This window comes from Melopsittacus undulatus, chromosome 13 (genome assembly GCF_012275295.1).
Source record: "Melopsittacus undulatus isolate bMelUnd1 chromosome 13, bMelUnd1.mat.Z, whole genome shotgun sequence".
Taxonomy (NCBI): Eukaryota; Metazoa; Chordata; class Aves; order Psittaciformes; family Psittaculidae; genus Melopsittacus; species Melopsittacus undulatus.
The window spans coordinates 2,048,798-2,073,007 of record NC_047539.1 but is presented as its reverse complement, the minus strand read 5'-3'; the positions used below and the strand labels follow the sequence as shown (position 1 = coordinate 2,073,007).

At 37.9% G+C, this 24,210-nt stretch overlaps 1 protein-coding gene across 4 annotated transcripts in view; it reads right to left on the bottom strand.

The window, feature by feature from the left end:
- BCAS3 (BCAS3 microtubule associated cell migration factor) overlaps positions 1-24,210 on the bottom strand; it is a 355,971-nt gene that overhangs the window by 312,476 nt on the left and 19,285 nt on the right. For all 4 annotated transcript variants that reach the window (XM_034068741.1, XM_034068742.1, XM_034068743.1 and 1 more), the window contains exon 7: positions 16,415-16,487. In XM_034068741.1, coding sequence (XP_033924632.1) covers positions 16,415-16,487 — 73 coding nt within the window. The remainder of the gene's footprint in view (positions 1-16,414; positions 16,488-24,210) is intronic.

Here is a 24,210-nt window from a genome sequence, read left to right as displayed (position 1 = left end):
TCACCATCCCCTAAAAGCCCTGGCTCTCTGCATCCCAACTTTTCACAACCAAAGCTTGCAAGCTCAGCTCTGTAAGTAATTTCCTTACTTTCGTTCATGGTACTGAACAGATTCATTCAAAATCAGGAAAGGCAAAGCAAGCTTTCTGAGAAAGTGACACTTCCCAAAAATGTGTGTGCAGCAGTGAAATACAAAGCAGCAGAGACAGTTTAAGTGTACCACAAATTGCAAAGAGCATGGAAGCACTTATTTCTAAATAAGAAAAACCTGTACCGATCTCCGACACATGTTACTAAACCTGATCCTTTAAATACGAGAGAGGGAATTATTTATACAGCACCAAAATGTTTGTATTAAGTACCAAGAGATACAAGTTTCACTCTTGCATCTTCCTCAAACATTCTGATCAAGTCTATCGGACCGGTAACAAAAGTTCTCTCTTACCCTCTTACCTCACTGCCTTCACAGTCTTATGGGCATAGAACAAAACTGTTTTCAGAGTCAACAACTCTGCAGAAACCATTTTGTTACAGGTAAAAGACAAGTCTTGGCCTGAATACCAGCAAAAGACATACCAGAGGAAAACCACATTGTTTGCTCATGTGGGGAAAGAAAAAAAGGATGGGACTTGTGTGACCGTGCCAAAGACCACTAGACAAAACGTAGTATGCATCTGTGTGCACAATATGCAAGTGAACCACGGAATTTCTGAACAAAGGAAACAGATAAAAGATGAATTAATATACATCAGTTCCTGTGCAACATTATATCAGGTAAGCAGAACAAAGATACAGAGAGCTAGGAACACAGGTACCATGCCTTTTAAAGCCTTTTGATAAGAATTCTTGAAAAGGATCAAACCAGTTGATCCTACATCTTACCAATGCTCATGTTTACAAATGGCATTAATCATTTCCCCTTCTACTTCTTTAATTTCAAGGACAGGAGTATTTTGTTTGTTATTTTGTAAATAAGGCATTTCTTCACAGTGTAGCATCTGTTAGAAGGAGATGGGATGGACTCAGGACGAACTGGGTTCTGTCTCAGCGCATTACTCAGGCCGTGGTCTGTGAGCAAACCTGAAGCTTCACAGTGGTCTGCTGGGCTTGAACGTTGTAAACCACGGCAGGAAAACTGTCAGTACCTTATTTTCCTACCTCTGCAGCAACATAAACTCTATCCTCCGACAAAAATCCCTTCCTGCAAGGAGTGGTACTGTATAAACCTTTCCTGCTTACAGGCAAATTTGTTATCGTAATTAGCCTCTCTGGTATAAATTATAGAAGATGAATGTGTTAAGCAACCATGTTAAGTCATATCTATTTAAGTCAAAGATATTTCCATTTTTTCTTTAGCAAAAATGATCCTTAAAGAAGCTGAAGTTCATTAAAAGGCAGGACTTGTAACTCAATAAATTACTTTGCCATATAATTACCAGCTTTGAACACTGTTCAAAGAATACTTAATGGTAACAGCACATTAAAATAAGCTTGTTGTAAAGCAAGTAAATTCTCTGCCTTATTCCTCATGTCTATTCTCATATGTTACTATTTGTGTTTTTAAAATGTTCTATTCAGTCCTGCACACATGATCCTTTTCAAGGGTAATCACATGCATTTTTATAATCTGTTAACTTTTTATCCCTTTAATTAAAGAGATATGGTCAGATACCTGCCTTTAGTAACACATTTGTAACAGTGTACCTTTTGGAAGAGATTTAAGAACTCTTAATAAGAAAGGCAATTTTATGCCGAGGAACTGCTATGCTGTTTACTTCTTCGCTCTCCGCATGGACAGCTAAGCTCATGAATTAATACTTGAAATTCACTGATTTTCAGGAGAAAAAGCTGTCTCTGTCTCTTCTATTCTCTGTTTCTCTTCTATTACAGAATATTAGAAGCCTCTGTTTCTTCCATCAGATCCTTTTTTATTATTATTTAAAAAAAGAATGATCCTATTTTCTGTTGGCTTCCAAGCTGGCTTCATCCCCACTGCTTTATCCTTGTTTATCAGTTCGCCAGCTGATATTTGCTGTTCAGTGTTAGATACACAGACTCCTGTGAAGCTGTTCTAATTACCATCCCATGAATCAGTTGTCAAGTGCTGCTTGTAAGTGGCAAGGCCAGCAGTCCCCTCCAGGAGATCAAGTGCATCCACTTATCATAACAATAGAGCACAATGGACATACTACACACATAGCATTTAGCACAGTGGCATGAACATACAGGGCACTTCACAAAAACACACAAGAAGAAAAGTCCTAATTCAAAAAGGTTTATTATCCATAAGGCACTAGAGGAAGAACATGGTGGTGGGGGGAGAAATAGGAGAATGTGTGGCACTAAAAATGCAGCAAGATGCTGGAACATTGTATTAAATACTGACTCATCACCAGACAGGGCAGCATGAACAGCAGACAATACAGAAGTCTCATATTATGAGAAACAGTTGCCAGCCCATTTCTGAAGTTCAAATCTGAGGGTTTCATATACATTTAAATGTACAAAGGTACTAGAGGCCAAACCCGCAGTTAGGTTGAACTGTGCAGCTCCAGATTTGCTATTTCTTTTTAGAAGGTGTCAGAAGCAACTCAGTCACAAAACACTATACAGAAAATTTTCCCTTAGAAATGTTTCAGAATGTTCCATCTTCTTGATAAATACAAAATAATCAGATACGAGAACAGGAAAAAAAACCAGTATTATCAGCAAATTAATCTGGAAATTAATATAGATTTCTGTAAGAAAAATCCTCCATACTACTCTTGCAGCATAACACACGGCATCGGTTTCTTTAAAGACATCAGAACACATACACTTATCACCAAAGAAATAAGCTTCTAAAATAAAATAGAAAGCATATATCAGACTATAACTGTTCTGAGTTTAGTCTAAACATGCAATAGTTATACTAAGATATATTTATCATATGTAATATATACTGCAATAGTTATACTATTATATATATTCTATATATATTTTTATATATAATAGCTATACTATACATTATACTTACACTACTAAGAGATAAATGTGGGAAAAGAGAGAGGTAGGAACAAAAGTTGAATATAAAATGGGTGTCCACATAAAAGCTACTTAAAGTTGGGGTTTTGGTGGATTTTCTCCCCAGCCAAATGAAGAAAGTAACATTAAGGGCAGGCTGATGGCTGCGGGGAGATCTGCACCACTCTATAAATACGCCTTGCACACTCATTAAAAAAACCAAGCTAGTATAAGGACTGATTGTTCCTAACATTTTTGCTTGAAATTGAAAGATCAAACCAAGTATAATTATGTTTAGGACATTTCTGTAGACAAATAGCATTAACTATCTCATGAAAAAAATACTTTAATGGTATTTCAAGCATTTATATGTGATATAATAATTATCTGAATGAAGTACCCATTACTCTGAACTTGGCATCTCAGCATTTTCAGGTTATCTATCTCATGTAATTTTATGATGCAGATACATGGACTCCTACTATCCCTTCCCACATGGACTCAACTATAGGTGAAGGCAAGCCATTTCCACTATTTGATTTGAACAGGATCATACACTAAACTTGTGATTAGCCAGGTACTGACAGGAACAGACGTCTCTCCTGCAGCCTTTAGAACAGAAGCTGTCCTCAGTCCTAAAGTTTACCATAGGTCTGTCAGCAGAAAAGATGCAGCAAAACACCTGCCACATAGGACACAGGAAAAGATCCTGTTATTAAGAGAGCTGACAGTTCTGCATTGAATAAATGAAGATCAAAACATTTATTGCAATATAGTAAAAAAAAATAGCCTACTAAAAGGCAACACAGATCAATATCTCCTCTCCAGTTCTGCACATGCCACCACCTGGAACTTCGGGTGAACATTCAGGTGCTGCTACAATGAGGTTCCTCTCAATCACATACCGCAGTTCATATGACAGACTAACCCTGGCTGAATAGAGAATGGAAAGTTGTTTCCATTCTTGAGGTTGTATGGGGGAAAAAGCCTGAAAATACAAGTTTTTTTTGACAATCCTGGAATACACATTTGAACTGATGGAGGTCACAGAGTTTTTCAATTCTGAGTACTTTTGACAATCACAATGCCCACTTTTGCTCAATTAAATCAGAGCCTCATTTGCTTCCTATCTGTAGTTGAGGGTCAGAAAGACTGTTTGGTACATCAACAAGAAGAGGAAAATTTATGACTAGGTTTTATCCACCTATTGGTGTTATCATAATACATACTACAAGATCGGTACCATCAGGTGAAAGAGAAAAGTCAAAGGGAAGGGGAATCCTTACAAATATTAAACTGCTTAGCAACCTCCAAATGACTCTTCAGCTTTGGCAGCAGATGGCTCTTCCCACTTTCTGCAGTACCAACAGTGCCCAACATGTTTCTACTACAGTGTTTTCTGCCTATAACAGCATTACTCCCTCTTGTCAGCAAAAGAGACTTTATAGGTCTATTTTGTTGGGTTTTATTCCCAAATACATGAAGCTAAATAAAGCCACACAACAACCAACATCCCACCTTTAGGTACTGCAGCATGCTGTATTACATTGCTCCATTGGATGGCTTGTGGCATGCGTGTCACTGAAGTGTAAAATATAGCACAAGCTGGCTTTTCAGCTGTGGCATCCTTTCGCAGAGAGACTGGAGTGTGACACACTTTCCACTTCACTGAGACATACCACATGTTACAAAACATAGCTGTCCCATCATATTTCCAGTTAGTTAATACAGGAAGATTAGCGGCATCTCGAGAGATTTGTTTATCTACAAGGCTTACTTGACCAGAGCTATCACTGAGGAAATGTACATCTGGAGCTCCACTTTTCAGATCAGAATCATTGTTTCTGGTATATTCTGGGCTAAATTTTGCTCTTGTGTGTAACCAACCAGTCCTTTTTATACAAAAGTCACAAACCTGCACTGGTTGTCTTCAACCATTTCTGTAAATCTTGGAGAGCATGAGCAAAGACTAACCTACCAGTAGAATGCAACTGTGTTTGTTAGACTTATATCAAAGATGAACATTTCTATGATCAGCTCATTAAGCTGACAATCTGGTAGATGTGTTTCTTCCAAAAATATAGCATAAAATTAATTTAAGAGTTGTCCTTCCTACTGAAGCAGAATTTATCACTGAAATAAATGCATGTAACTTATGTTGTAACAAATGCTACACTGATCTTCAAGGTCATACAAGAGGGACCAAGATCAAAGCTGTAGGAAGTTTTTGTATATCAAGAGATACAGCCATGTGCCACAGCTTAACAGAAAAACACTGGGTATCTGGGAGCGTGATGCTGAGAGCAAATTGATGCTGAAGTATCTCAGCTCCAGCCAAATTTCACCAAACACCTGCAGAACCCAAAGAGAACCTTCAGCTACCCCTAGATGTTATAATCTGCCAAGAGACATAAAGCTCCATATCAACACCACAGGGTTTTTTTATTCTGAGGCATTTTTTATTGACAGTACTGTCTGATCAATGGCATAAGATGGCATAGTTAATTTAGACGGCACTTGGTTACTACAGCATATGTATACTAATTGCATATATTTAAGGCATTATTTGTTACATTTAACAAAGAATCCTACCAAAAGCTAAAAACAATCTGGGAATCAACAGAACTCATTCTTCTGAAGTGCATTACAAAGCTTTTTGGAAAACACAGACCAAACCTTTGCTCGGCTGTTGTGTTGTGCTCCTCTGCAATCTGTCAATGTGAAAGGGCCCAACCTGTGTGTGAGTGAATACTCAAGATTTAAAAGATGTCTTTGCCTGCTACTGTTAACATGGCCAAAGCATTATGAAGGACCAACTATTTATCCTGTTGATTCTTGTAACAAAATTCTTTACATTTCAGGTTGGGGTTTTTTCTTGTGTTTTATTTTATGACTCATGGCTCTGACAGGCCTACTGGCATCTTCTCATCTCACATGTAAGCACTGCCAACAAAGCCAGGTTAAGCAAGCAGCTCCACACCCACCTGCCTCGCCATCCCAACTCCCATGCAAAACCACTTTTTGGATTCAACATTAAACACAAAACCTTGTACCAACCTGTTTTATCTCAAATAGGTTTGCTGCTGGTGTCATCAGCAACATAAGCAGAAGCTAAGGGGATTGTGCTGCACTTCATCACTTCTGTATTAAGTAGCCTTTGCCTCAAACTGCATGACAGCAATCATTGTAAGACATCTTTCAGTTGCTTATGAGTCTACTAAACCTTAATTGTTTATATGCAAGTATATGGCTCAAATTACAGTTTCTGAGAAGCCTGAAAATAATCCTGTTTCCAAGAGAGAATTAGAGAGTTTTAGAGTGCATATGCCTGAAGTAGAGTGAAATAAGCTTAGATCTTATGGCTAAAGCACCTGAAAAGTGCTGTGAACAACAAAGCCTCTATGAAGTTCTGGTCACATCAGGTAGGCCAAAATTTTCACAAATGCCTATTAATTATATGTTCTTATTTCTTCCCTGATTTACTTTATGACTTGACATTGCAGACCATGTTCTGCAGACATGCAGAATCCTCACTGTAACTGAACTCACTCAAAGCTTGTTTGAACTTAGGGAATAGTACCTGAAAAGAACTGCTCTGAAGGAGAAGCTCCACAAAGAGCAAAACAAATAGCCTGCTCTTCTTGAAACTGGCTTTAAGGTTGAGCTCCTACATAAACTGCTTAACATCAAAAAAAGAGTTAGCTTATGTTACAGCCTTTCTCTCAGTGAAGCCACTGATACAGCCACTTCCTTTCTTGGACCACTTTTCATGAAGTTTGGTTATAGTTAAATGCTATTATTATCAGCTATAAGGCTATTTCCAGAAGGAATTACAATTGCTAAGGAAAGGCACACAGAAATACTGCATTCTCCCCAAAGAGTCACGTAACACAGTAGATGCTGAAACAGGAGATACTGTCCTTCAAACTACTCAGGCAAAATGTATTACAACATTTAGGGTTACTTTATTAATGCCTCATCTGGACAATGAGGTAATTATACCGAACAAATACTCTACTAATTACTTAAATCACAATTAATTGCAAAAACAAGTTAGTGAGCAACCACCCAAAAATGTGGTAAGGGGTCTCCTCTGGTGATGTTCTGAACATATTATTAGTTAGAATTCAAAGAAAGAAGGGCTCAAGCAAGCTCTATTTTGAGAGCATACATTACACGTTTTCACCAAGGAATCTTCTAATGCTTCATTCTGAAGCACTCAAGAAAAATCCACAGCATTATGAATTTTAAGTTATTTGCAAATTTAAAACCTACCGAAATATATTCATTCTGCTTCAAAAAATAGAACTAAAGAAGAATAATATCAGATTTTTTTAATAGATTCCACTTATTCTGTTTTTATTGCCTTTTTCCATACTTCAGAGATTTAAAAGAATCTAATCCAAACACGACTGCTTCGGCTCAGCAAACTCCTGTGATGTTTACTCTGTGTATTAAGTATTATTGAAGGAAAGAAAGAAAAGAAAAAGAACAAGAAGGATTTCACAGAGATCACTGTAAGAGACAAAATGGCATTTAGTAACAGATGCAAAGTTCAAATACTGTCAACTTGTAGTGGATTACTCAAATGGCAGCAATTGTGTAACAATACAGATACAAGGGCTGTAAGTTAATGCAATTTGCAATTAGCTCCTCAAACTAGGAGAATGAAGTGACAGCCATTGTTTAGGAATAAACGTTAAATAGCATATTTGAATTGTTTGAGAACTCAGTATCTGATGGTGTTCATATCCTCAGAAAAAGAGAGCAAGTTCAGTCACCCTGAAATTTCTATTTTGCAATGTACTTTAAATCCTTTACGGTACACAACATCGAAATAACCCCAGTACATTTAAGGCAAGAAAATATAATCCTCAACTGTTCTCTGGGTCTTTGTCACAGTGATTTATAACAGTTATTCCTAAGACAGACAAAAAACACCCAGATGCAAACAATTACTCTATTTTTGTAGGCAACAAGTGAGGTGGGTGGTAACTGAGAAATCTCCAAAAATCCTGTCACAATATTCCGCTTTTTCTTAAGTAACCCTCATCACACAACAAACGCTCGCCACATCAGAGACTTTCCAGGGCCTGAAGGGCCACTTTGATTCCAGACCGCTGCAGGCATTAGTGGGGACGTAATTAGGGTAAAAAGTTCAACCACAGTTCCATGTCTAGAGTGCTGCCAGAAATAAATTTCCTCTCATTCACTGGTTTCTACTGTACCCTCCCTGAGAAACATATTGAAAACACATTTATCTTTGTAGAGTTTGTTCCTCTTCTAATTAACTTTATAGCGTTTACAGTATTTAATAATTTAAAGTGGAATTTAAAGTGGCCCTGGAACCAGCAGCTCTGCCTGTAATGGCGCTGTGCATTATCTTTTCCCTGTAGTGCTTCTTCTGACAAGTTACTCAAGGAAGGTATGCGCTCCAGCTGGTTTTATCTAGCTGTGCATTTAGCAAACGGCTACTTCCTTCCCTCCATCTCCTCCCCGTATCATTACACGCACGGGGGGTTGGAACAGCAGTAAAATGAAACTATGCCTCAGCTCGGAAATCTGCTCTCCCAAGCCTCCACGCTATCCCAAGGATCGTTTAGAAAAGGTTTATCTTTTTACAGCATAATAAATCAAAGCTTTAGGAGGTCAAAATTACCCGTAGTTCTCACCAACTGGTCAAAGTTTGACCCCAAATACCCATTTTCTTTCTTCAAGTTTTGATCCAAGATTAACAGTTTATTATAGTTCAGAGGTTATTTCTTACTATAGTTCACTCAGACAAACATTTGGGATATCAGAAAAGCACCAGATCTTTCCTACCCTTGTATTCACAAATGGAAGCACTACTTCATTCCATTCTCATTCTAATTCGTGAGAAAAATGCACAGAATTACCAGTAAAAATTACTTCAATATTGCAAAATTAGTTGAAGTACATTAATTATATAAACAAGCTATAAGAAAAAAATCAGGCCTCTGAAGAGCTCCAAGATGAAGAGCGTTGCTATCTTTAGCACATAACATAACAATCAAATCGAACATCACTAAAAGGAATTCAAACTACTTTATTCAGGGGTTGCGTCTCTCAGGATCTTAAGAGCTACCACACAACCTGTTAAGACTAAATGTATTTCTCCTACAATAACCAGTGAGGATGATGTTTCTCATCTGCTAGAATGGAAGGAAATCTTTGCAAGGCAGTTGATAGGACAGCACATTCTGCAGTTAATGATGCTTTACATGTTTTTCCAACAGTAATAACCTTTGGGGCTCAATCCCTCAGAGGTAACAGAAACAAGAGAGCTGTACTCAGAAGGCTCTCCTATACTTTTCAGGCCACAACCGATCACACTAAGTTTGCTCTCCAGAAATTTAAACTTACACAGCTTTGATGGTCTTCAAAAAACAAGGCTGGGGAGAAACAAAGAATGAATTTTGCATGGTCTTCAATAAAAGACCACAAATATTTAACCGATTTCATTAAATCTACTTCACGGTGTCCAATACAACTGAAAATCATATCCATCACCGTCTTCTTTTCTTTCTTTCTTCCAGAAAGCTTTGCCGTTTGTCTTGACAAGTCATTTCACAGCTAGCTAATTTTAAACATTAAAAGCCACAGACACTTCAAACTGGACACTGCATTTTAGCATTAACCAGTTACTTTGTCAGATAAGGAACGAGGTCATGTCATTCTAAAATCTCAATGTGAGAAAATACTAACTCTTTAATGGAGTTGTTTCTATTCTTACTCATGTGAAGCTGTTTTCTACCTAAACCTTAGCACTCCCACAAACACATTCCTGAGTTAAACTTGTGTTAAGGTTGGTAGGGTTTAATCTACAGTAGCCATGTTAATAAAGCAGGCTTCCTGAAAATGTGCTGCCAATTGATTTGCCTTGTAAACTGATCAGCAGGGGAAAAAAATGCTGGCTAGCCAAAGTTACACATTTTGTTTGCTCCAACTACTCCTCCTCCTTTAATTTGCCCTTATTTCCTTTCTCCTCCCATGATTAAAAAAGATTACCTCTCGCTTCTCATGCCCTTAAATGACCTCCGTCCAATTCTTCGAGTCATCCAAAATTTTCCATCACTTGACATCATTAAATTAATATGCCTTTCTAAAAATACATGCTAGAAACCTCACACATGCACCAGGCTGGCTGCATCAGTTACTGATTGAGATCCTTTACTCTCCATAATGTAGAAGACTGAAAAATCTGCTGGCCTCTAGCTTTTTAATCTTCTATAACTGATCTTTCAATTAGCTAAACTCATACAGTTACCCGATTATCATACATGCCTACATAGGATTTTGGCATAAACTCCCAATCTCTTATGCATCTACATTTGGCTATTCGAACAGAGGAAAGTGCACCAAAGTGGCAAATACTTTTTGTAAGGATGGCTTAGAGAGCTGGGTTGCATTCTTCAAGACTCTTTATTCCCCCATCTCCTGCTGAATGATTCATTAACAGAAGATTAAACAATGCTCTCCAGTAATGTGGCTGTTGGGACAAATCACTTACAGGATTTCCACCTTGTTTTGCTCTGTTAAAAAAAGGGATGGGCAACAGAATAAAGCATTATAGCAAGCGAGGGAGACCACAGCTCACGGTAAAGGAGCTTTAGCAGCAAAGCTAGCCTAATAAATTTCATCCTCTCTACTCATTCCTACCTTTCTGCTACAACAGTGTGCATCCTTAGTTGCACCTTGTAATTTTGCATGCAACTGTTTGTAAACCAGGTGACTGGAATAATGCACATCATTCAAAAATAAACCTGGAGCATTAGTTTTTACTTGGATTATTTCTGTCCTCTCCTTTACCGCACGGTTCTACAACCAGCTGAAGTAACACAGCTCAGTGATGCACAAAGCGGCAGCACAGGGGCAGCAGTACAAGCACATGAGGTGAGTAGGAATTTTAAGTTGTCTTTGCTGCTAGTCACTAAATCACAGCATAAAAGCCTCCCCTGCTGTAAGCCCACAGCTGTACTGATACAATCCTTTAGCTAGACCAGTATGCTCTTCATTACGAGAATTCTGTCCCCCATGTATAGTAAACTGCTCTGCTAGTAAGGAAAAGCAAAAAAGTCTTTAGCGTAGAAACAAAGTTTGGTAACTCATAATTAAGCATGATGGGGTAAACACTTGAGTCATCAGAACACTTGGCATCTGAGGAAAGGCAAATAGTAGGGTTTAAAGTCTTTAAAATGTTCTGTGCTGCCATCATTCATCTTGGTCTTCCCTGCACCTACGCATGCTTCCCCCCGCCCAGCATGGTCACTTCTATTTAGTCAGCTTCCTCGTTACCTATGTTGCCTGCCGAAAGGCAGGTTTGCAATCATGTTCAAACCCATGATTCCTTTCTTAATAAACTAAAATAAAACAAAATTATACCGGTCAAGTGTCCCTTAAACTTCTCCATTAACTAAAATTAAGCATTTACTTAAATTTAAGATAACTATATGTTTATATTTGAGCAGAACAAAAAGTATGTCAGATGTAATTTGGACCAATCTAGTATATTCAAAGGTGTTCTATAGATCAAATGTGTTACTACAGTATCAACAACCCACATGGGAAGCACAGGAATATATTTCCATTGAACATACTTGGTCTCATCTAGTTATCTTCAAACTGAGTAGCTCCAAACAGGACACATTGACTGGTTCTGCCAGGCAGTTCTGTGGCCAACTCTACACTATTTTTGAGTGAAGGGAAGGGGGGAGAAATGCTGTTCAGTTTAGAGATTACTGATCTCGATGTTTCACCAGCTAAAAAATTAATTAATAAATAGAAAATTAATTAATACATAGCAAACCTCATCAATTCATTTTGTAAGTGTATAAAACTCTATCTTACCACCACGAACAAAGCAAGATGCCTCTACCAAACTCCACAGAAACTAAATTTATGCAGATGTTCTTTCCTTTTTGGTTTTCCTTTAATTTGCAAATCTTGTAATCTAAGACTGAAGTTGACTGAACCAACATCTAAACCGGCATAGCAGTATCAGCCAAAAAACACAATCTGTTTCCCATTTATGTGTCAAGACTGCATCCTTCTGGGGGCTGCATAAACTATTGTTTTGAAAAGATTATACAGCGAATCACAGAACGGTTTGGGTTAGAAGGGGACCTTTAGAGCTCAGCTAGTCCAACCCTCCCTGCTAGGCATTTCAGGCATTTTACTACATGGAAAATCTGACTTTTAAAAGGCAAAAATGTGTTTACCAAAAGCTAGTCAGAACCTCAGATACGAGGCAGAAGGAGACATCTTCCCTGTGAAAATACTCCTTGTGGGGATCACAAGGATTGCGATTAGTGGCAAATCTCCCCCCTACAGAGCTTTTACATAAAGCAAGTGCCAGAAATTACAAGTGCAAAGTTTAATATTTTAGACACGGGAGAATTCATTTTCTAGAGCAGCTTCTCAACCGTGACTCTAACAAAGAAGTCAGGATTTAAAATTAACCTATATTAAAATAATGTTAAGACCTTAACAGTGATATTCAAAGGAATCGAAGTTTTATCAGCATATATCGGTGACTACTGTATCAGCTTACATTACAGAGAAGATGCAATCCAAAGTTACTCAAAATCAAATTCTAAGTTAATATATTGTTAAATCTATTTTAATCTATATGAACAAGATATTTTTATTCCTGTCAAAAAATCTGCAATTCAGTAAAATATTAGGGGATATTCTGGGTAAACTGTTGTATTTCTAAACTACCAAGGAGATCTTTCACTGTGTAAGTAACAATGAAGAAAAATTCAGGAATGAAACATAAACCTAAACACTGATTTTAGGCAAAGATTAGTTTACATAAAGTACTTTTAGACCCTTGTTTCATAATGAAGGAAAGAAGTGTAAGAATATTATCAGAGATGAATTTATTCATTTGTTTCCATTAAAACACATGGCACATTAGAGAGTGAAACATTCTGAAGTTATTTAACATAAATGATATTTTATCGATTCAGAACTACTTGAGAATTTTTGGATTCCAGATTGGCAAATGTTCTACATTAAAAAGGATGCCTTTCTACCCTATTTGCCTCATTATAGTCTACTTGCTTTACAGCTAAAGGAAAAGAGAAGAATTTCCTGATGGTAACCACTAATGCAGACTAGTGGTCAGAACCAGGAAATCCCAGCTCCTAACTTGAACATGTCAATATCTCATTGATATAGACTTAAAAGATAAAATACTATTAAATGACTGCACAGTCTATCTAGATAAAAACTCTATGCTATCAGATTTACATTAAAGGCGCTAAACCATTAAATAATGCCTAAAATTTGCTTCTGGAATTTTCATGCATGCTGAATCCAAATTTCTCAAAGATTACTGTACACATTTAAATATGTGTGCACGAGCCTATAAAAATCACAAAACATTATCAATACATCTGTAAGTACAATCACTCATCTATCATGCAGGACTGTGTACACAAGGTATTAACAGTTCTAACACCTAGGTTTTCTTATGGTCAAATATGTGATCATTTACAGCAATTCTTAAACTCTAATGAAGATTTAACAACCTACTGATGTTTTATAAGTCAGGTGTAAAATGCATTTATTCTTCACCTTCCATCCAAAGAGTGCACAACTTGAAAGCACTTTCTAGAAGAGCTATTGAAAATAGATTCTGCATAAATAATTACCAGGAGAAACAATTTCAATTAGAGTATTGTCTCCACATACAGCAGGGTCCAAACTTATTCTTCAACAGTAAGTCATGGGGCCAGCCACCAAATCTCCCAAAATGTGAACCATGTCCCTTATTTATTAGTAACAGACCACAACAGAAACTTCTTTGGAAATGTCCAGATTACCAGGGTTGTTCCAGGAGCAAGTGTGAGCAGAGCAACCAGAAGTCAGAAATTGTGAAGAATTACTAGGGAATTCTCCAAACAATGACGGAGGCTGAAGAATTTAAATTTCTCTTTCCTAAAATCATTCTCCTTTGTGAATGGCACATATTATATAATATATACTGACACATATTAGATAATAACCTGGGTGAAATTTGGTTGGGAAAAAGCCAGAGGACTATGAAAGTAGCAGAAACACTTCAGAAGGTCACATCTTTCACCTGGTGTCCTAATGAGGTTAGGGAAAGAGCAGGGGAGGCTGTGCCGGTGGTACTGGTTTCTTGTGAGACCCTACATTTCAAAGAGAAGGACATTGGCCCTATTGTCATAACTATGTCCAATCTCATTTAGTTTATGTAGTTTAATGCATCAGTGTAACGGACTGTTCATTGGAAGACTCAGATTCCACTTTCAGATTTGCTTTGAGTCTAAAGTTGCCTTTGAGAAGATCATTCTTTTAGACACACAGTTTACCTTCCTGTTTAACAAGAAATATTTTAGTGTCAGTACCACACGATTTCACCTGTTATTATTTCACCTGCCATTTCAGTAGACAGAATAGGCCTCCTATTCCCCACACATTTTTAGTAGTGCTGACTGCTGCAGGGTTTTATGCCATAGCCAGCATGATCTCCAAAGCAGGTGAGGAGCTGCCTGTAGTGGACACATCAACTGCTTTGGAATAAATGCTCTAGAGTAAATATAGTATTTTCTTCAGATACATGATTAAACAAGGTGTTTTACCTGTTTACAAGCATTAAGATACACAGGAAATGATGTTAAACACAAAACCTCAAGTTAAGAGCAAGACTAAAACTGCAGTTCAGGTTCTGAGGCCATTTGTAACACAGCTATTTTAGTGGCCTACACAAATTCTGCTTTGTGCATAACAACCATTATATAAATGTAATCAAATGATCTACGAATGTAACAAAAAAAACAAGTGCAATGCTTGAGCCAATATAAAAGGAGTGTGACTCCAGATGAGGGCAAACTATCAATAAACTCTTCACTTGAAAGCTACTGATGAAACAGGTAATTTGCAAGGACTCCTTCAAAAGACATTTGCAATGAACAGTAAATGTAGAAAAATGTGTCAGCATTTTCTGTTGCACATTTACCACCACAAGCAAACTTGTTCTTTATTAAATGGGTGCACGAGAGCCTGTAACACAGTCACCTTTGTTTTGAATGATGTGCTAGCCTTCTGGTTGCTGTGGAAAGCCTGATTTAAAATCTTCTATTTGCAGATATTTAACTACTCATAAACAGTAACATTAGTTACACAAATCAGTCTGTTTACTTTGAAAACATACAAGCATTTTTTTTGTAGAAAAGCAGAAAGTACCAATAATCTGAATTATTTTCATTAACTGAGTAATAGGGCAACAGTGAAAACAATGATCCTTACAGTTTGTTCATTTCTCAGATATCTCAGCTTCTAAAGCAAGGGTACGAAGGGAAGTAGTTTTTTCCACCTAACATATCCTTTATATATATATATATATATACACTGCATTGAGACAGAAATGCCTACAAAAGCAATATTTGCATCTCCAGTTATATGCACTCTTATTTAGAAAATGTTATTCATGAGATTACATCGTCTTACAGGGCAGGGGAAAGGGAGAACAATCACCATAAACAGCTTTGCAAGTTGTAAACACATCAATAGAAAGGCACATCACTCCTCTGCCTACATGGTTTTTGTTTTAAACATTTAAGGCAGGTAACATTAATATTCCAGTGTAACACAGTACTAATACATACAGAGAAATGTACAGAGACCTCATAGTCTTCTTCCACACCCAGAGTGATTAAATTCTTAACTCAAAAAGGTGCGGCACAGAGTTAGTCTTACAACTGCACGAAGATTTACTTCAACTGTTTAACCTTTGGATGGCTGTGTAGAGGATTACCCTCGAAAAGCAAATATTTCCCTGTAGGTATAGTTATAAATCCTTTGCACTGTTTTTATCAACATATCAAACATCAAAATCTTAAGGCACTATTTTTGTAAGAAAAGCAATACAACAATGCTGTCCAGAGAGCATAAGAGCAGACTGTTATTTTTCTAACTCAAAGAAGTAGACTTAACGTGTATTTTGCTAATAAACAATGGCTGGAACAACGAACTTGCTTGGTGCTTGTAATTCACAAGTGCTGCTTGAAAGCATCTTTTAGCTACTTTTTAAGACACAGAGATTGCTTCAGACACTTCTCAATAATAATTCTGATCAGGATTAATATCAGAAAAGGCTACTCATACAATTGTGATTACACTGAGACAAAATAAAACACTTCTTCAGCTATTTTTATCAAGAGTCTCTACTTTTTACTCCTTTTGAAATGTTTAAGTCATAGGCAAATGTGTGCTGACAAGCTGAAAAAAGTTTCAAAGCACTTCACAGTGTTACCCCATGAGCAAAACAGGAACAGAGCTTTAAAGATGTAATCTACTGGAGTTTTTCAGATGACATTACAATGGACACATACGACTTTCTTCACGAAAAACATCCTTACCCACAAGATCCAATGCTTTTGCACACACCAAGTAGAGGCCGCTTCTCAGAGAAATTATCACATTTCTGAGCACCTAAGAAGAGGAAACAAAGAAAAAGCAAATCACTATATTCAGTTTGTGCTACCTTTCGAAGTGCAGGTGTGCATGCTCAGTAGTTAGGAAGGATATTGAATATATAATATGAAACTAACAACCTGTACAAGATTAGTGATAGAAATACAAATAACAGGCAGAGTCCAGAAGAGTGGAAGAACTGCTCTCGAAAGAAACAGCAATGAGTAACAAAAAAAGCAGCAAAATCTTGCTAGGATTTTGGAGTTATTTTCCTCCTCCCTTCAGTTGGGGTTAAGGGTTCTGGAACTCTAACAGGTAATTCTTGCTCACTTTTCATTGTTTTAACAAAGTTGTCTGTAATGAGACTGTCACCAACTCTGGTGACACATATTGGTTTCTAATTTCTTCTACTGAGGTGTGAGTGGAAGAGTGTTAACTGTAAAAGCGCAGCGTAAGCGTAGCCACACTCTGGAGCACCTGGCAAGCTGGCTGCCAGCGTCTGCACAAAGCACACCCATGCTTACAGCCCATGCCCTGGCCTAAGGAAATACCAGATTCAATTCAAAAGAGTTCTCAGTAAGCTCTGCCACCAAGCGATTTAAGCCTTTAAAAAAGCAGTTTCCAGCAAGATGCAGGCTATGCCTGCAGTTCACTCAAAGTGAAAGCACAGCTCTAATGCTAAATCCCATCTACTTTTCAGGTCAGCTTCACCAGGTAACTCCAGCACAGCCCCGCAGCAGAGCTTGGCACAGGCTTGTCCTCTGCTTTGAGAGGCTGAAACAGTTCTGCCTGCCATGGATGGTGCACACCACCACCGGAGCTGGCAATGAAAACCAGCTCTCTGCCTTCCCAAACTGCAGTCCCACCTTCAGCCAGAGGCATCAAACTGTTGAATATGCCACACTTCTTGCAATGGGGGGTTCAAGGTTTTGAAACTTTGTGCTATTGCTACCTAATAGAAATAAAACTGAGTACAAAGAATAATCTCTCTTCTACTTGTCAATGTTTTACTGAATTCCAGGATATGCTTCTACCCAGCTTAACCAACAGATTAACAACCACCACCACTACTACTCATTTTCCTTCAGCCTTTCCTATTTTTTCTTTCAACCTTTGCCTTTTTCGTTATCTATCTATAGGTATTCATGTGAATGGTGAATAATGGAATTGTACTTTTTTCTCCTCCATTATACACCAAACCCTTTGATCTATAAAGAATAATAGTGATACAGTGTGTTCGAAATTCAATTCACAAATAGGGGTGTACTGCACTAAATCAATTCTTCCGAAAGGCACAACAATTAACAATATACATTTTCACATAACAGACCCTGTTAATTATTAATAACTCCGGTACTTGCAATTAATTTGTAACAAAAACTGTTCAGTGCTCTCATCTGTACAAGGAGAAGTCTTCCCTCCTACACATTTGGGTATTTATAAAGCCAAACGGGTCCCATCAATAACTTCACCATCAACAATAGCTTTACAAGTAACCTAAACCAGCCAAATGTATTTTCCTTCTATTCCTCTTATTTCAAGGTCTTTATGAGTCACACCTGTACTGTATGTACTGACCTGTGAATTGATAAATGAAACATAGAGTTTTCTTAAGAACCGGGCAACCAATTTGTTTTGTACAGATGAACTCCATTTGTTTCTGTACACTTAGCTAGTCCCTCAGCATTAAGGGTGAAATGCTGACTACCAGGAGTTCTGACGCTGATTTAAGTGGAGCCAGGATTATACCTTAAGTATTTAACAACACTTTCCTTGGGTTTTTTTTAAGCAGGATATATTAGAGACATGATTTCATACATTTCTTTATGCTCTAGTTCCAAGTTTAACGACAAGGAATGGAGAACAAGGGCAGGGAAGGTGGTGGAGAGTACAGGGGCAACAACCGCACAATAGAAATGCCTGTTTTTAATACCTACAATGGAGATTTGCAAAATTTGTACAATAGGTGCTTAAACCCCTGATTTCTGATTTAAATGAAGCTCTCATTTAAAAAAATCCATTTTCTACTTCAAATACATACTCTCAGAATGCAAATATTAATGCTGTAGAAAAGGATCATTATTTTGAGGACTCTGCAGGGCATTAAATCAGGTTAATAGCAGCCCCATTCATGCGATTGCAAAAAAGCAACATGTGTTGATCTCTGCAATGCTTAATGGAGCCCGCAACCCTTTCTAGTTCTGCAGTGGGGTTTAATCTCCCAGGTTATGGTGGATTAATTTTCATTAGTAAAATTGTGTTTATTTGCATGTGGGATGCAGTGACACTGCACACACCTGGCTCCACACACAGTGTTTAACAGAGTGCAGCGGGATGATGGAAATGAAAAGCAGCCAGCTAAATCCCTCCAATATAAAAAGTATTGAAATCCTGTTGCAAAGTCTTTTTCCTAAACTCCTTTTCCTCTAAATCCTTTTAATTCTGTCATATAACACTACAGCATTTACAAAAAGCTGAAAATCCTGGCAAATCACACAATTAAAGTAATGAAAACTGCCCTTCCTGCCAACAAGGCACCACCTTATCTACAGCTCCGTTTAGCTAAATGATACACGCTCTTTTACAAAAACCAACAGAACAACTCACTTCAGTTAAAATGCTTAAAGCTGAAAACAAGTACCTGTGGCTAAATGAAATTTCATACACATCAACATGTAGAACTTTATGGAGTCAAAAGGTTATCCACACGTAAGCTCAAAGCAGCTTATGTACTGTACTTCTGATGAAACTGTGAATAGCTATCTCTTGGGCCTCCCTAAGGCCTCTCAATAATGCCAATAATAACAGTAAGACAGCAGGAGCAGCACACCTTTCTGAAGAGCAGAAATGAAACCCCAGTGATTTCCACAGGAACTCAAGAATTACTTAAAACTACACAAAGTCCCCTCACTTCCCCTGGGTAAGAAATGCACTGTATACATGTTAAATTCTGACCTATTTAGCAATAGTATACATGCACAATGGAGTATATCTGTCTGCTATGTAATTCCACCGATCAAGTTGCATCACAGCCGTTTAGTAACAGTGTATCTCCCATTCAACTAAACTTCTCTTATTCCTGGTACTTCAAATCGTGTTGCACTTGTGGTCCTGCCCCACAACAGTGCAGCAGCCAGCCAGTACCTGGAAATACAGCAGGCCACATGGCTGGCATTCTCCATGTATGGCTTCCACTCCCTATTTTGCTACCTTTTCTTTTCAGCTGATTTTAATATCTAGTGCTTCCTCAGCCCACCTCACCCTCCCATTTCTGAGACAAGACAGCAACGTCGCAGGAAGCAATGGTGGGAGAACTCAGTCTGGGCACTTCTATCAGACACACAGCTATGAATGTATATAGAAAGTTGGTCTTTCTGCATAGCACCATAGTTTTATTCTCTAATAACTATGTAGTTTCTATATGAAAAAGAATTACAAGATGACCTTGAAACACTTACTAGAGATCAATGTTTCTAAAGTCACACATTAATTGAAGACAGCTAGAAGTACTTCATTTTTATTGAATCTTGTATGAAATAAAGAAAAAACCCTTAAGAGATGTATCAGTCTAATATGGTGAAAGTTTAAGGTGTATTGCTCTAAAGCACTGATGTGGTGTGGCCAGAACTGCAATGGTGGCACACAGGTCAGTCCACACAACTTCAAAGAAATGAATACTTTTAAATGTCATGCTCCAAAATTCTTCCCTGTATCATCTATAAAAGGCTTTCTTGCCATGCTTGAGAATTCCATTCTGTAATTTCTATAATCCATATGCATTAACATTCATTATACCACAACAGCCCACGTAACCTTACAAAATACCCAACTGAAGTGCACACCTGCAGGACCCACTTACACCAATCCAAACCAAGCTACCAACTGCTACTGCTTGTTCAGCTTGTAGGGCTAGTTCTTCTGCTACACATACTATGCAATTATTTTGGCCTTCAGGGACTTCAAACCACTAAAGCCACCCAAGTGGTTGAATATATACAAAACACACATCTGCCTTCCTTTAGAAAGTAACCTAAATATTATAGTTCTTTTAAGTATACCTGCACATAAAGCTAAGTCAGCTTTTGAGGTTCCAGTTTTATTTTACCAACATCAGAGATGTAAGCAGAGGAGTACAGGGATAAATCTGCTGCAAAATATAACCTTTCAACAGTTTTAGCTTTTCAAGTGCAAAACTTTTGTGTCCCAATTAATTTTAGCTTTTCATATTAATTCTAGTTTTCAACCCTTCATTCTTAAGGTTTCTCTGGGTCGTTGTAGTTTTAAACATAGTTCCTCTGATTTCTTTCCTTTGTTTCCTTTCTTATTTGCTTTTTTCTCCACATCACTCAATTTGACTAAGCAGGCAAATTCACTGAGAGATGCAGGACTATTATATCATCTCTTCTGCAAGCAGCATAATCGAGAAAATGGCCATAAATTAATTCAGTTCACTGAAGGAATTTATTTTCATAATGCTGAGACATGGAAATAGGTTTTACAGACAATGACTGATCTAAACTTCAACACACAAGCCTGTCATCATGTCCCCTTTAGCCATGAATTACCACACACAATGCTATTCCTGCAGCCCTTCCTAGCTCCTTGATCGACTTTTAAACTATGCAAGCCTGCCTTAATAAATGGGATAGCACAAGGCAGAGAGCAGGTATTCGGCCAGGGTTTTGTAAAATGACCTGGGATAAGCAATGAAAAATGGGAGGCTGCATACTGACTCATTTCAGAGAGAGCAATGCTGTGATTTTGTAGGAAAAAGAATGGCAAAGCTAACTGAAGTAAATGTATTGTTTCCTTAGCACTGATTCCAGAAGTATATCTGCAAGAGACCTCAAAACAAAGTCAAAACACAGCAGATTTATACAGATAGAAGAGTTCTGAATTTTTTTGTTAGTGACTTCACAGGCCAAAGAACACACAAGTACTACAGAAAACCCACCTAAGTAGTATTTTGAATGTTTCTATAAATATCACAGAAATGTTAATCAAGAGAAAACGCCCAAGAGAAATGTAGGTGTACCCAAGACAGAACACTTCAGCCTATACAGAACTCGGGATCATTTCAATTCTCCAAGTTTGTATTCACACAGCCAGAAAAATGGGGAAAAAACATCCAAAGGGAGTGGTGAAAAACTAGAAAACATGTGGAACAAAGAATGTGAGTAATTAGGTTAGAGTGGCTAAGTAAAGCCATTAGGTATTGTGTGAGATGAAGCCCAATACACAGAACTGTAGTAGTGAGGATGTCACAAATCTGAATCATATAAAATGGAGGAGGGGGTTAGTCCACCCTGATTTTTGCTTGGTCTCCCGTTACCACTGACTTCAATGATGTTACCAACCCTGGTTTCCTCTTCACAGAGAACAGCAGCTAAGTTTAACTGGCAGAGTTACAGCTTTGTTTTTTATCTACCAGTTAATATTTCCTTCTTTCTAATGACCACAAAGTCCTCATTTGTCTTCAAAGACAACTCTATATGCTTGTTTTGCCTGAAGAGACGGAAAACTCCAGAGCCCAGCAAACCAGGCACCTATATACACCTACATCAGTACTAAACTCAGCCACAGCACACTGATCTGAAAGTGCTGTGCCAACCAGCCAGCTCAGAAGACAATGCAGCATGTGGCACACAAAGTACCAGGCTTTAATATTCTTATTTCTAAGCCTGACAGTGTGCAGACAGAAATGTTCTCATGTTCTTTGTTTCTTCTCACAAGCTCAGAACTTGGTCACGGTGTAAACCTTCAGTCTCCAAAAAGGCAATTTATATTGCAAGCTGTAGTAACCAGTCTAAACCCTGTACCTACCACCAAAGGCAACAGTAGTTCTGTTGAGAACTCTGTCCAGAGAAAAGAGTTAATGTCTGCAGTTTTCATTGTTATTTACAGAAATCTCACTGTTCTTTCTGGACATCTTATCCAGGCTGCAGACCAACTGTGCCACAGAGACCTCAAAGTGCTGCAGTGCTGGGCCAGGTCAGGTCTTGCCTGGTTTGTTAGCTCAGACAAAACCCTGCCCGCACATTGCGGTACAGCTGCCAGGTCAGAACAGTTCCAGGAGCCATTTCACTGCTCTAGCATGGCACAGAGCCTGAACTAATAAACCTCACCAGATCTGAGCTGGCAGTGTGCAAGGCCAGCTCCTGATACCGCACCACATCCCTGCTACTAGTGCCACTTATAACCTGCTAAATCAGATTTGAGAAGGTCTCCCTTGCAATAAGCCTGCATGAAATAAGCCTGTATGAAGTAACTCTTTCGAAACAATGCTTTATTATGCTATGAAGCACATGATGCAGCAGAGGATCTAACATCAAAGGACTGTAGTATTTTAACAAAATAGTTGACAAACTATTAAGTTCTGCTACTGCAAAGTCACCAAGTTAAAACCATGAGCTTTCCTTTCACACCTGGGAATGAGCTTCTTATCACAAACTAAGATCTAGAAACAGGAACGTGCCAAATCCATCCACCAAGAGAGTCCTATTTTCAATAATTCCCTTTTTACAGCTTTACAGTAAAATAGTGTTTGAGCCTACTGATGGTAATCAGCTTCTCCTTTACAAATTCCTTTTATTTTGTTCAGAATCATTAAAGCTCATGTGTTAGTTATCTAAGGCCTCTTATTACAGCTTGACTTTTATCTGATTCCAGATAGTGGTCAATGATACATTCATGTACTTTTAATCAAAGATTTATTTAAACCAAGCCATGTAAAAAGAGATCAAAACATGTTTTTAAAAGGTTTGGCTTAATTTAATATGAGCTAATTTGAATAGTTTTCTAATGTAACAACTATCATTGTCAGATGCTAAATATATGCAATTTAGAAAAGACAGCAGCTGCTTCAAGGAGTTCATAAGCAGTGTAACTTACTAGACTGAAAAAATCAGAAGCCACTAGTTTACTATCAGAAAGAAATCAGAACTTATAGGTTCTTCGATTAATTTACTTCATTTTCATTTCTATATACACTTTCCTTTCTCCCTTCTTCCCTTTCAGAGGGGAAGGGACATAGACATCCATTACTTAATGACACACATAATAGCAAAAAAACCCATAGCTCATCAGGAATTATGTTGTGTTCCCATAAACAGAATAAAAGGCACAATATGCTTGCTAAGTACTTTAAGTTATTTCAACCTATGACAGAGTTACAGAACCACGCACAGTCGTACTTCTTCTATTCCTTTTCTTATGAAATTATTGAGACAATATAAAATGTGTCATTTAATCTTTAACTTTCTTCATCACATTTACTTTCTTTGAAACACTTCATATTAGTATGATTTACTATGCTGCTAATAATTTAAACAATGAGATTTTAGGGTGCAGTTTTTCAGTTCAGTAAGGAATTCATAATCTGCTACTAAAATTTGGAATCTAGCATAATACCAGAAAGCCTTGGTCGTACATTTCAATCATGAAGTAAAACATGGCAATCAATTAAAGTGGAAATGCTACTTGCAGCTGTACAGAAGAGCTTGCCCACTTGAAGTTACAGGGAGCGTAGATAGAATCATAAATAGTTAGAGTTGGAAAAGACCTTAAGATCATCTAGTTCCAACCCCTGCCATGGGCAGCGACACCTCACACTGAACCATATCACCCAAGGCTTCATCCAACCTGGCCTTGAACACTGCCAGGGATGGAGCATTCACAACCTCCCTGGGCAACCCATTCCAGTGCCTCAGCACCCTCACAGGGAGGAACTTCTTCCTTATAT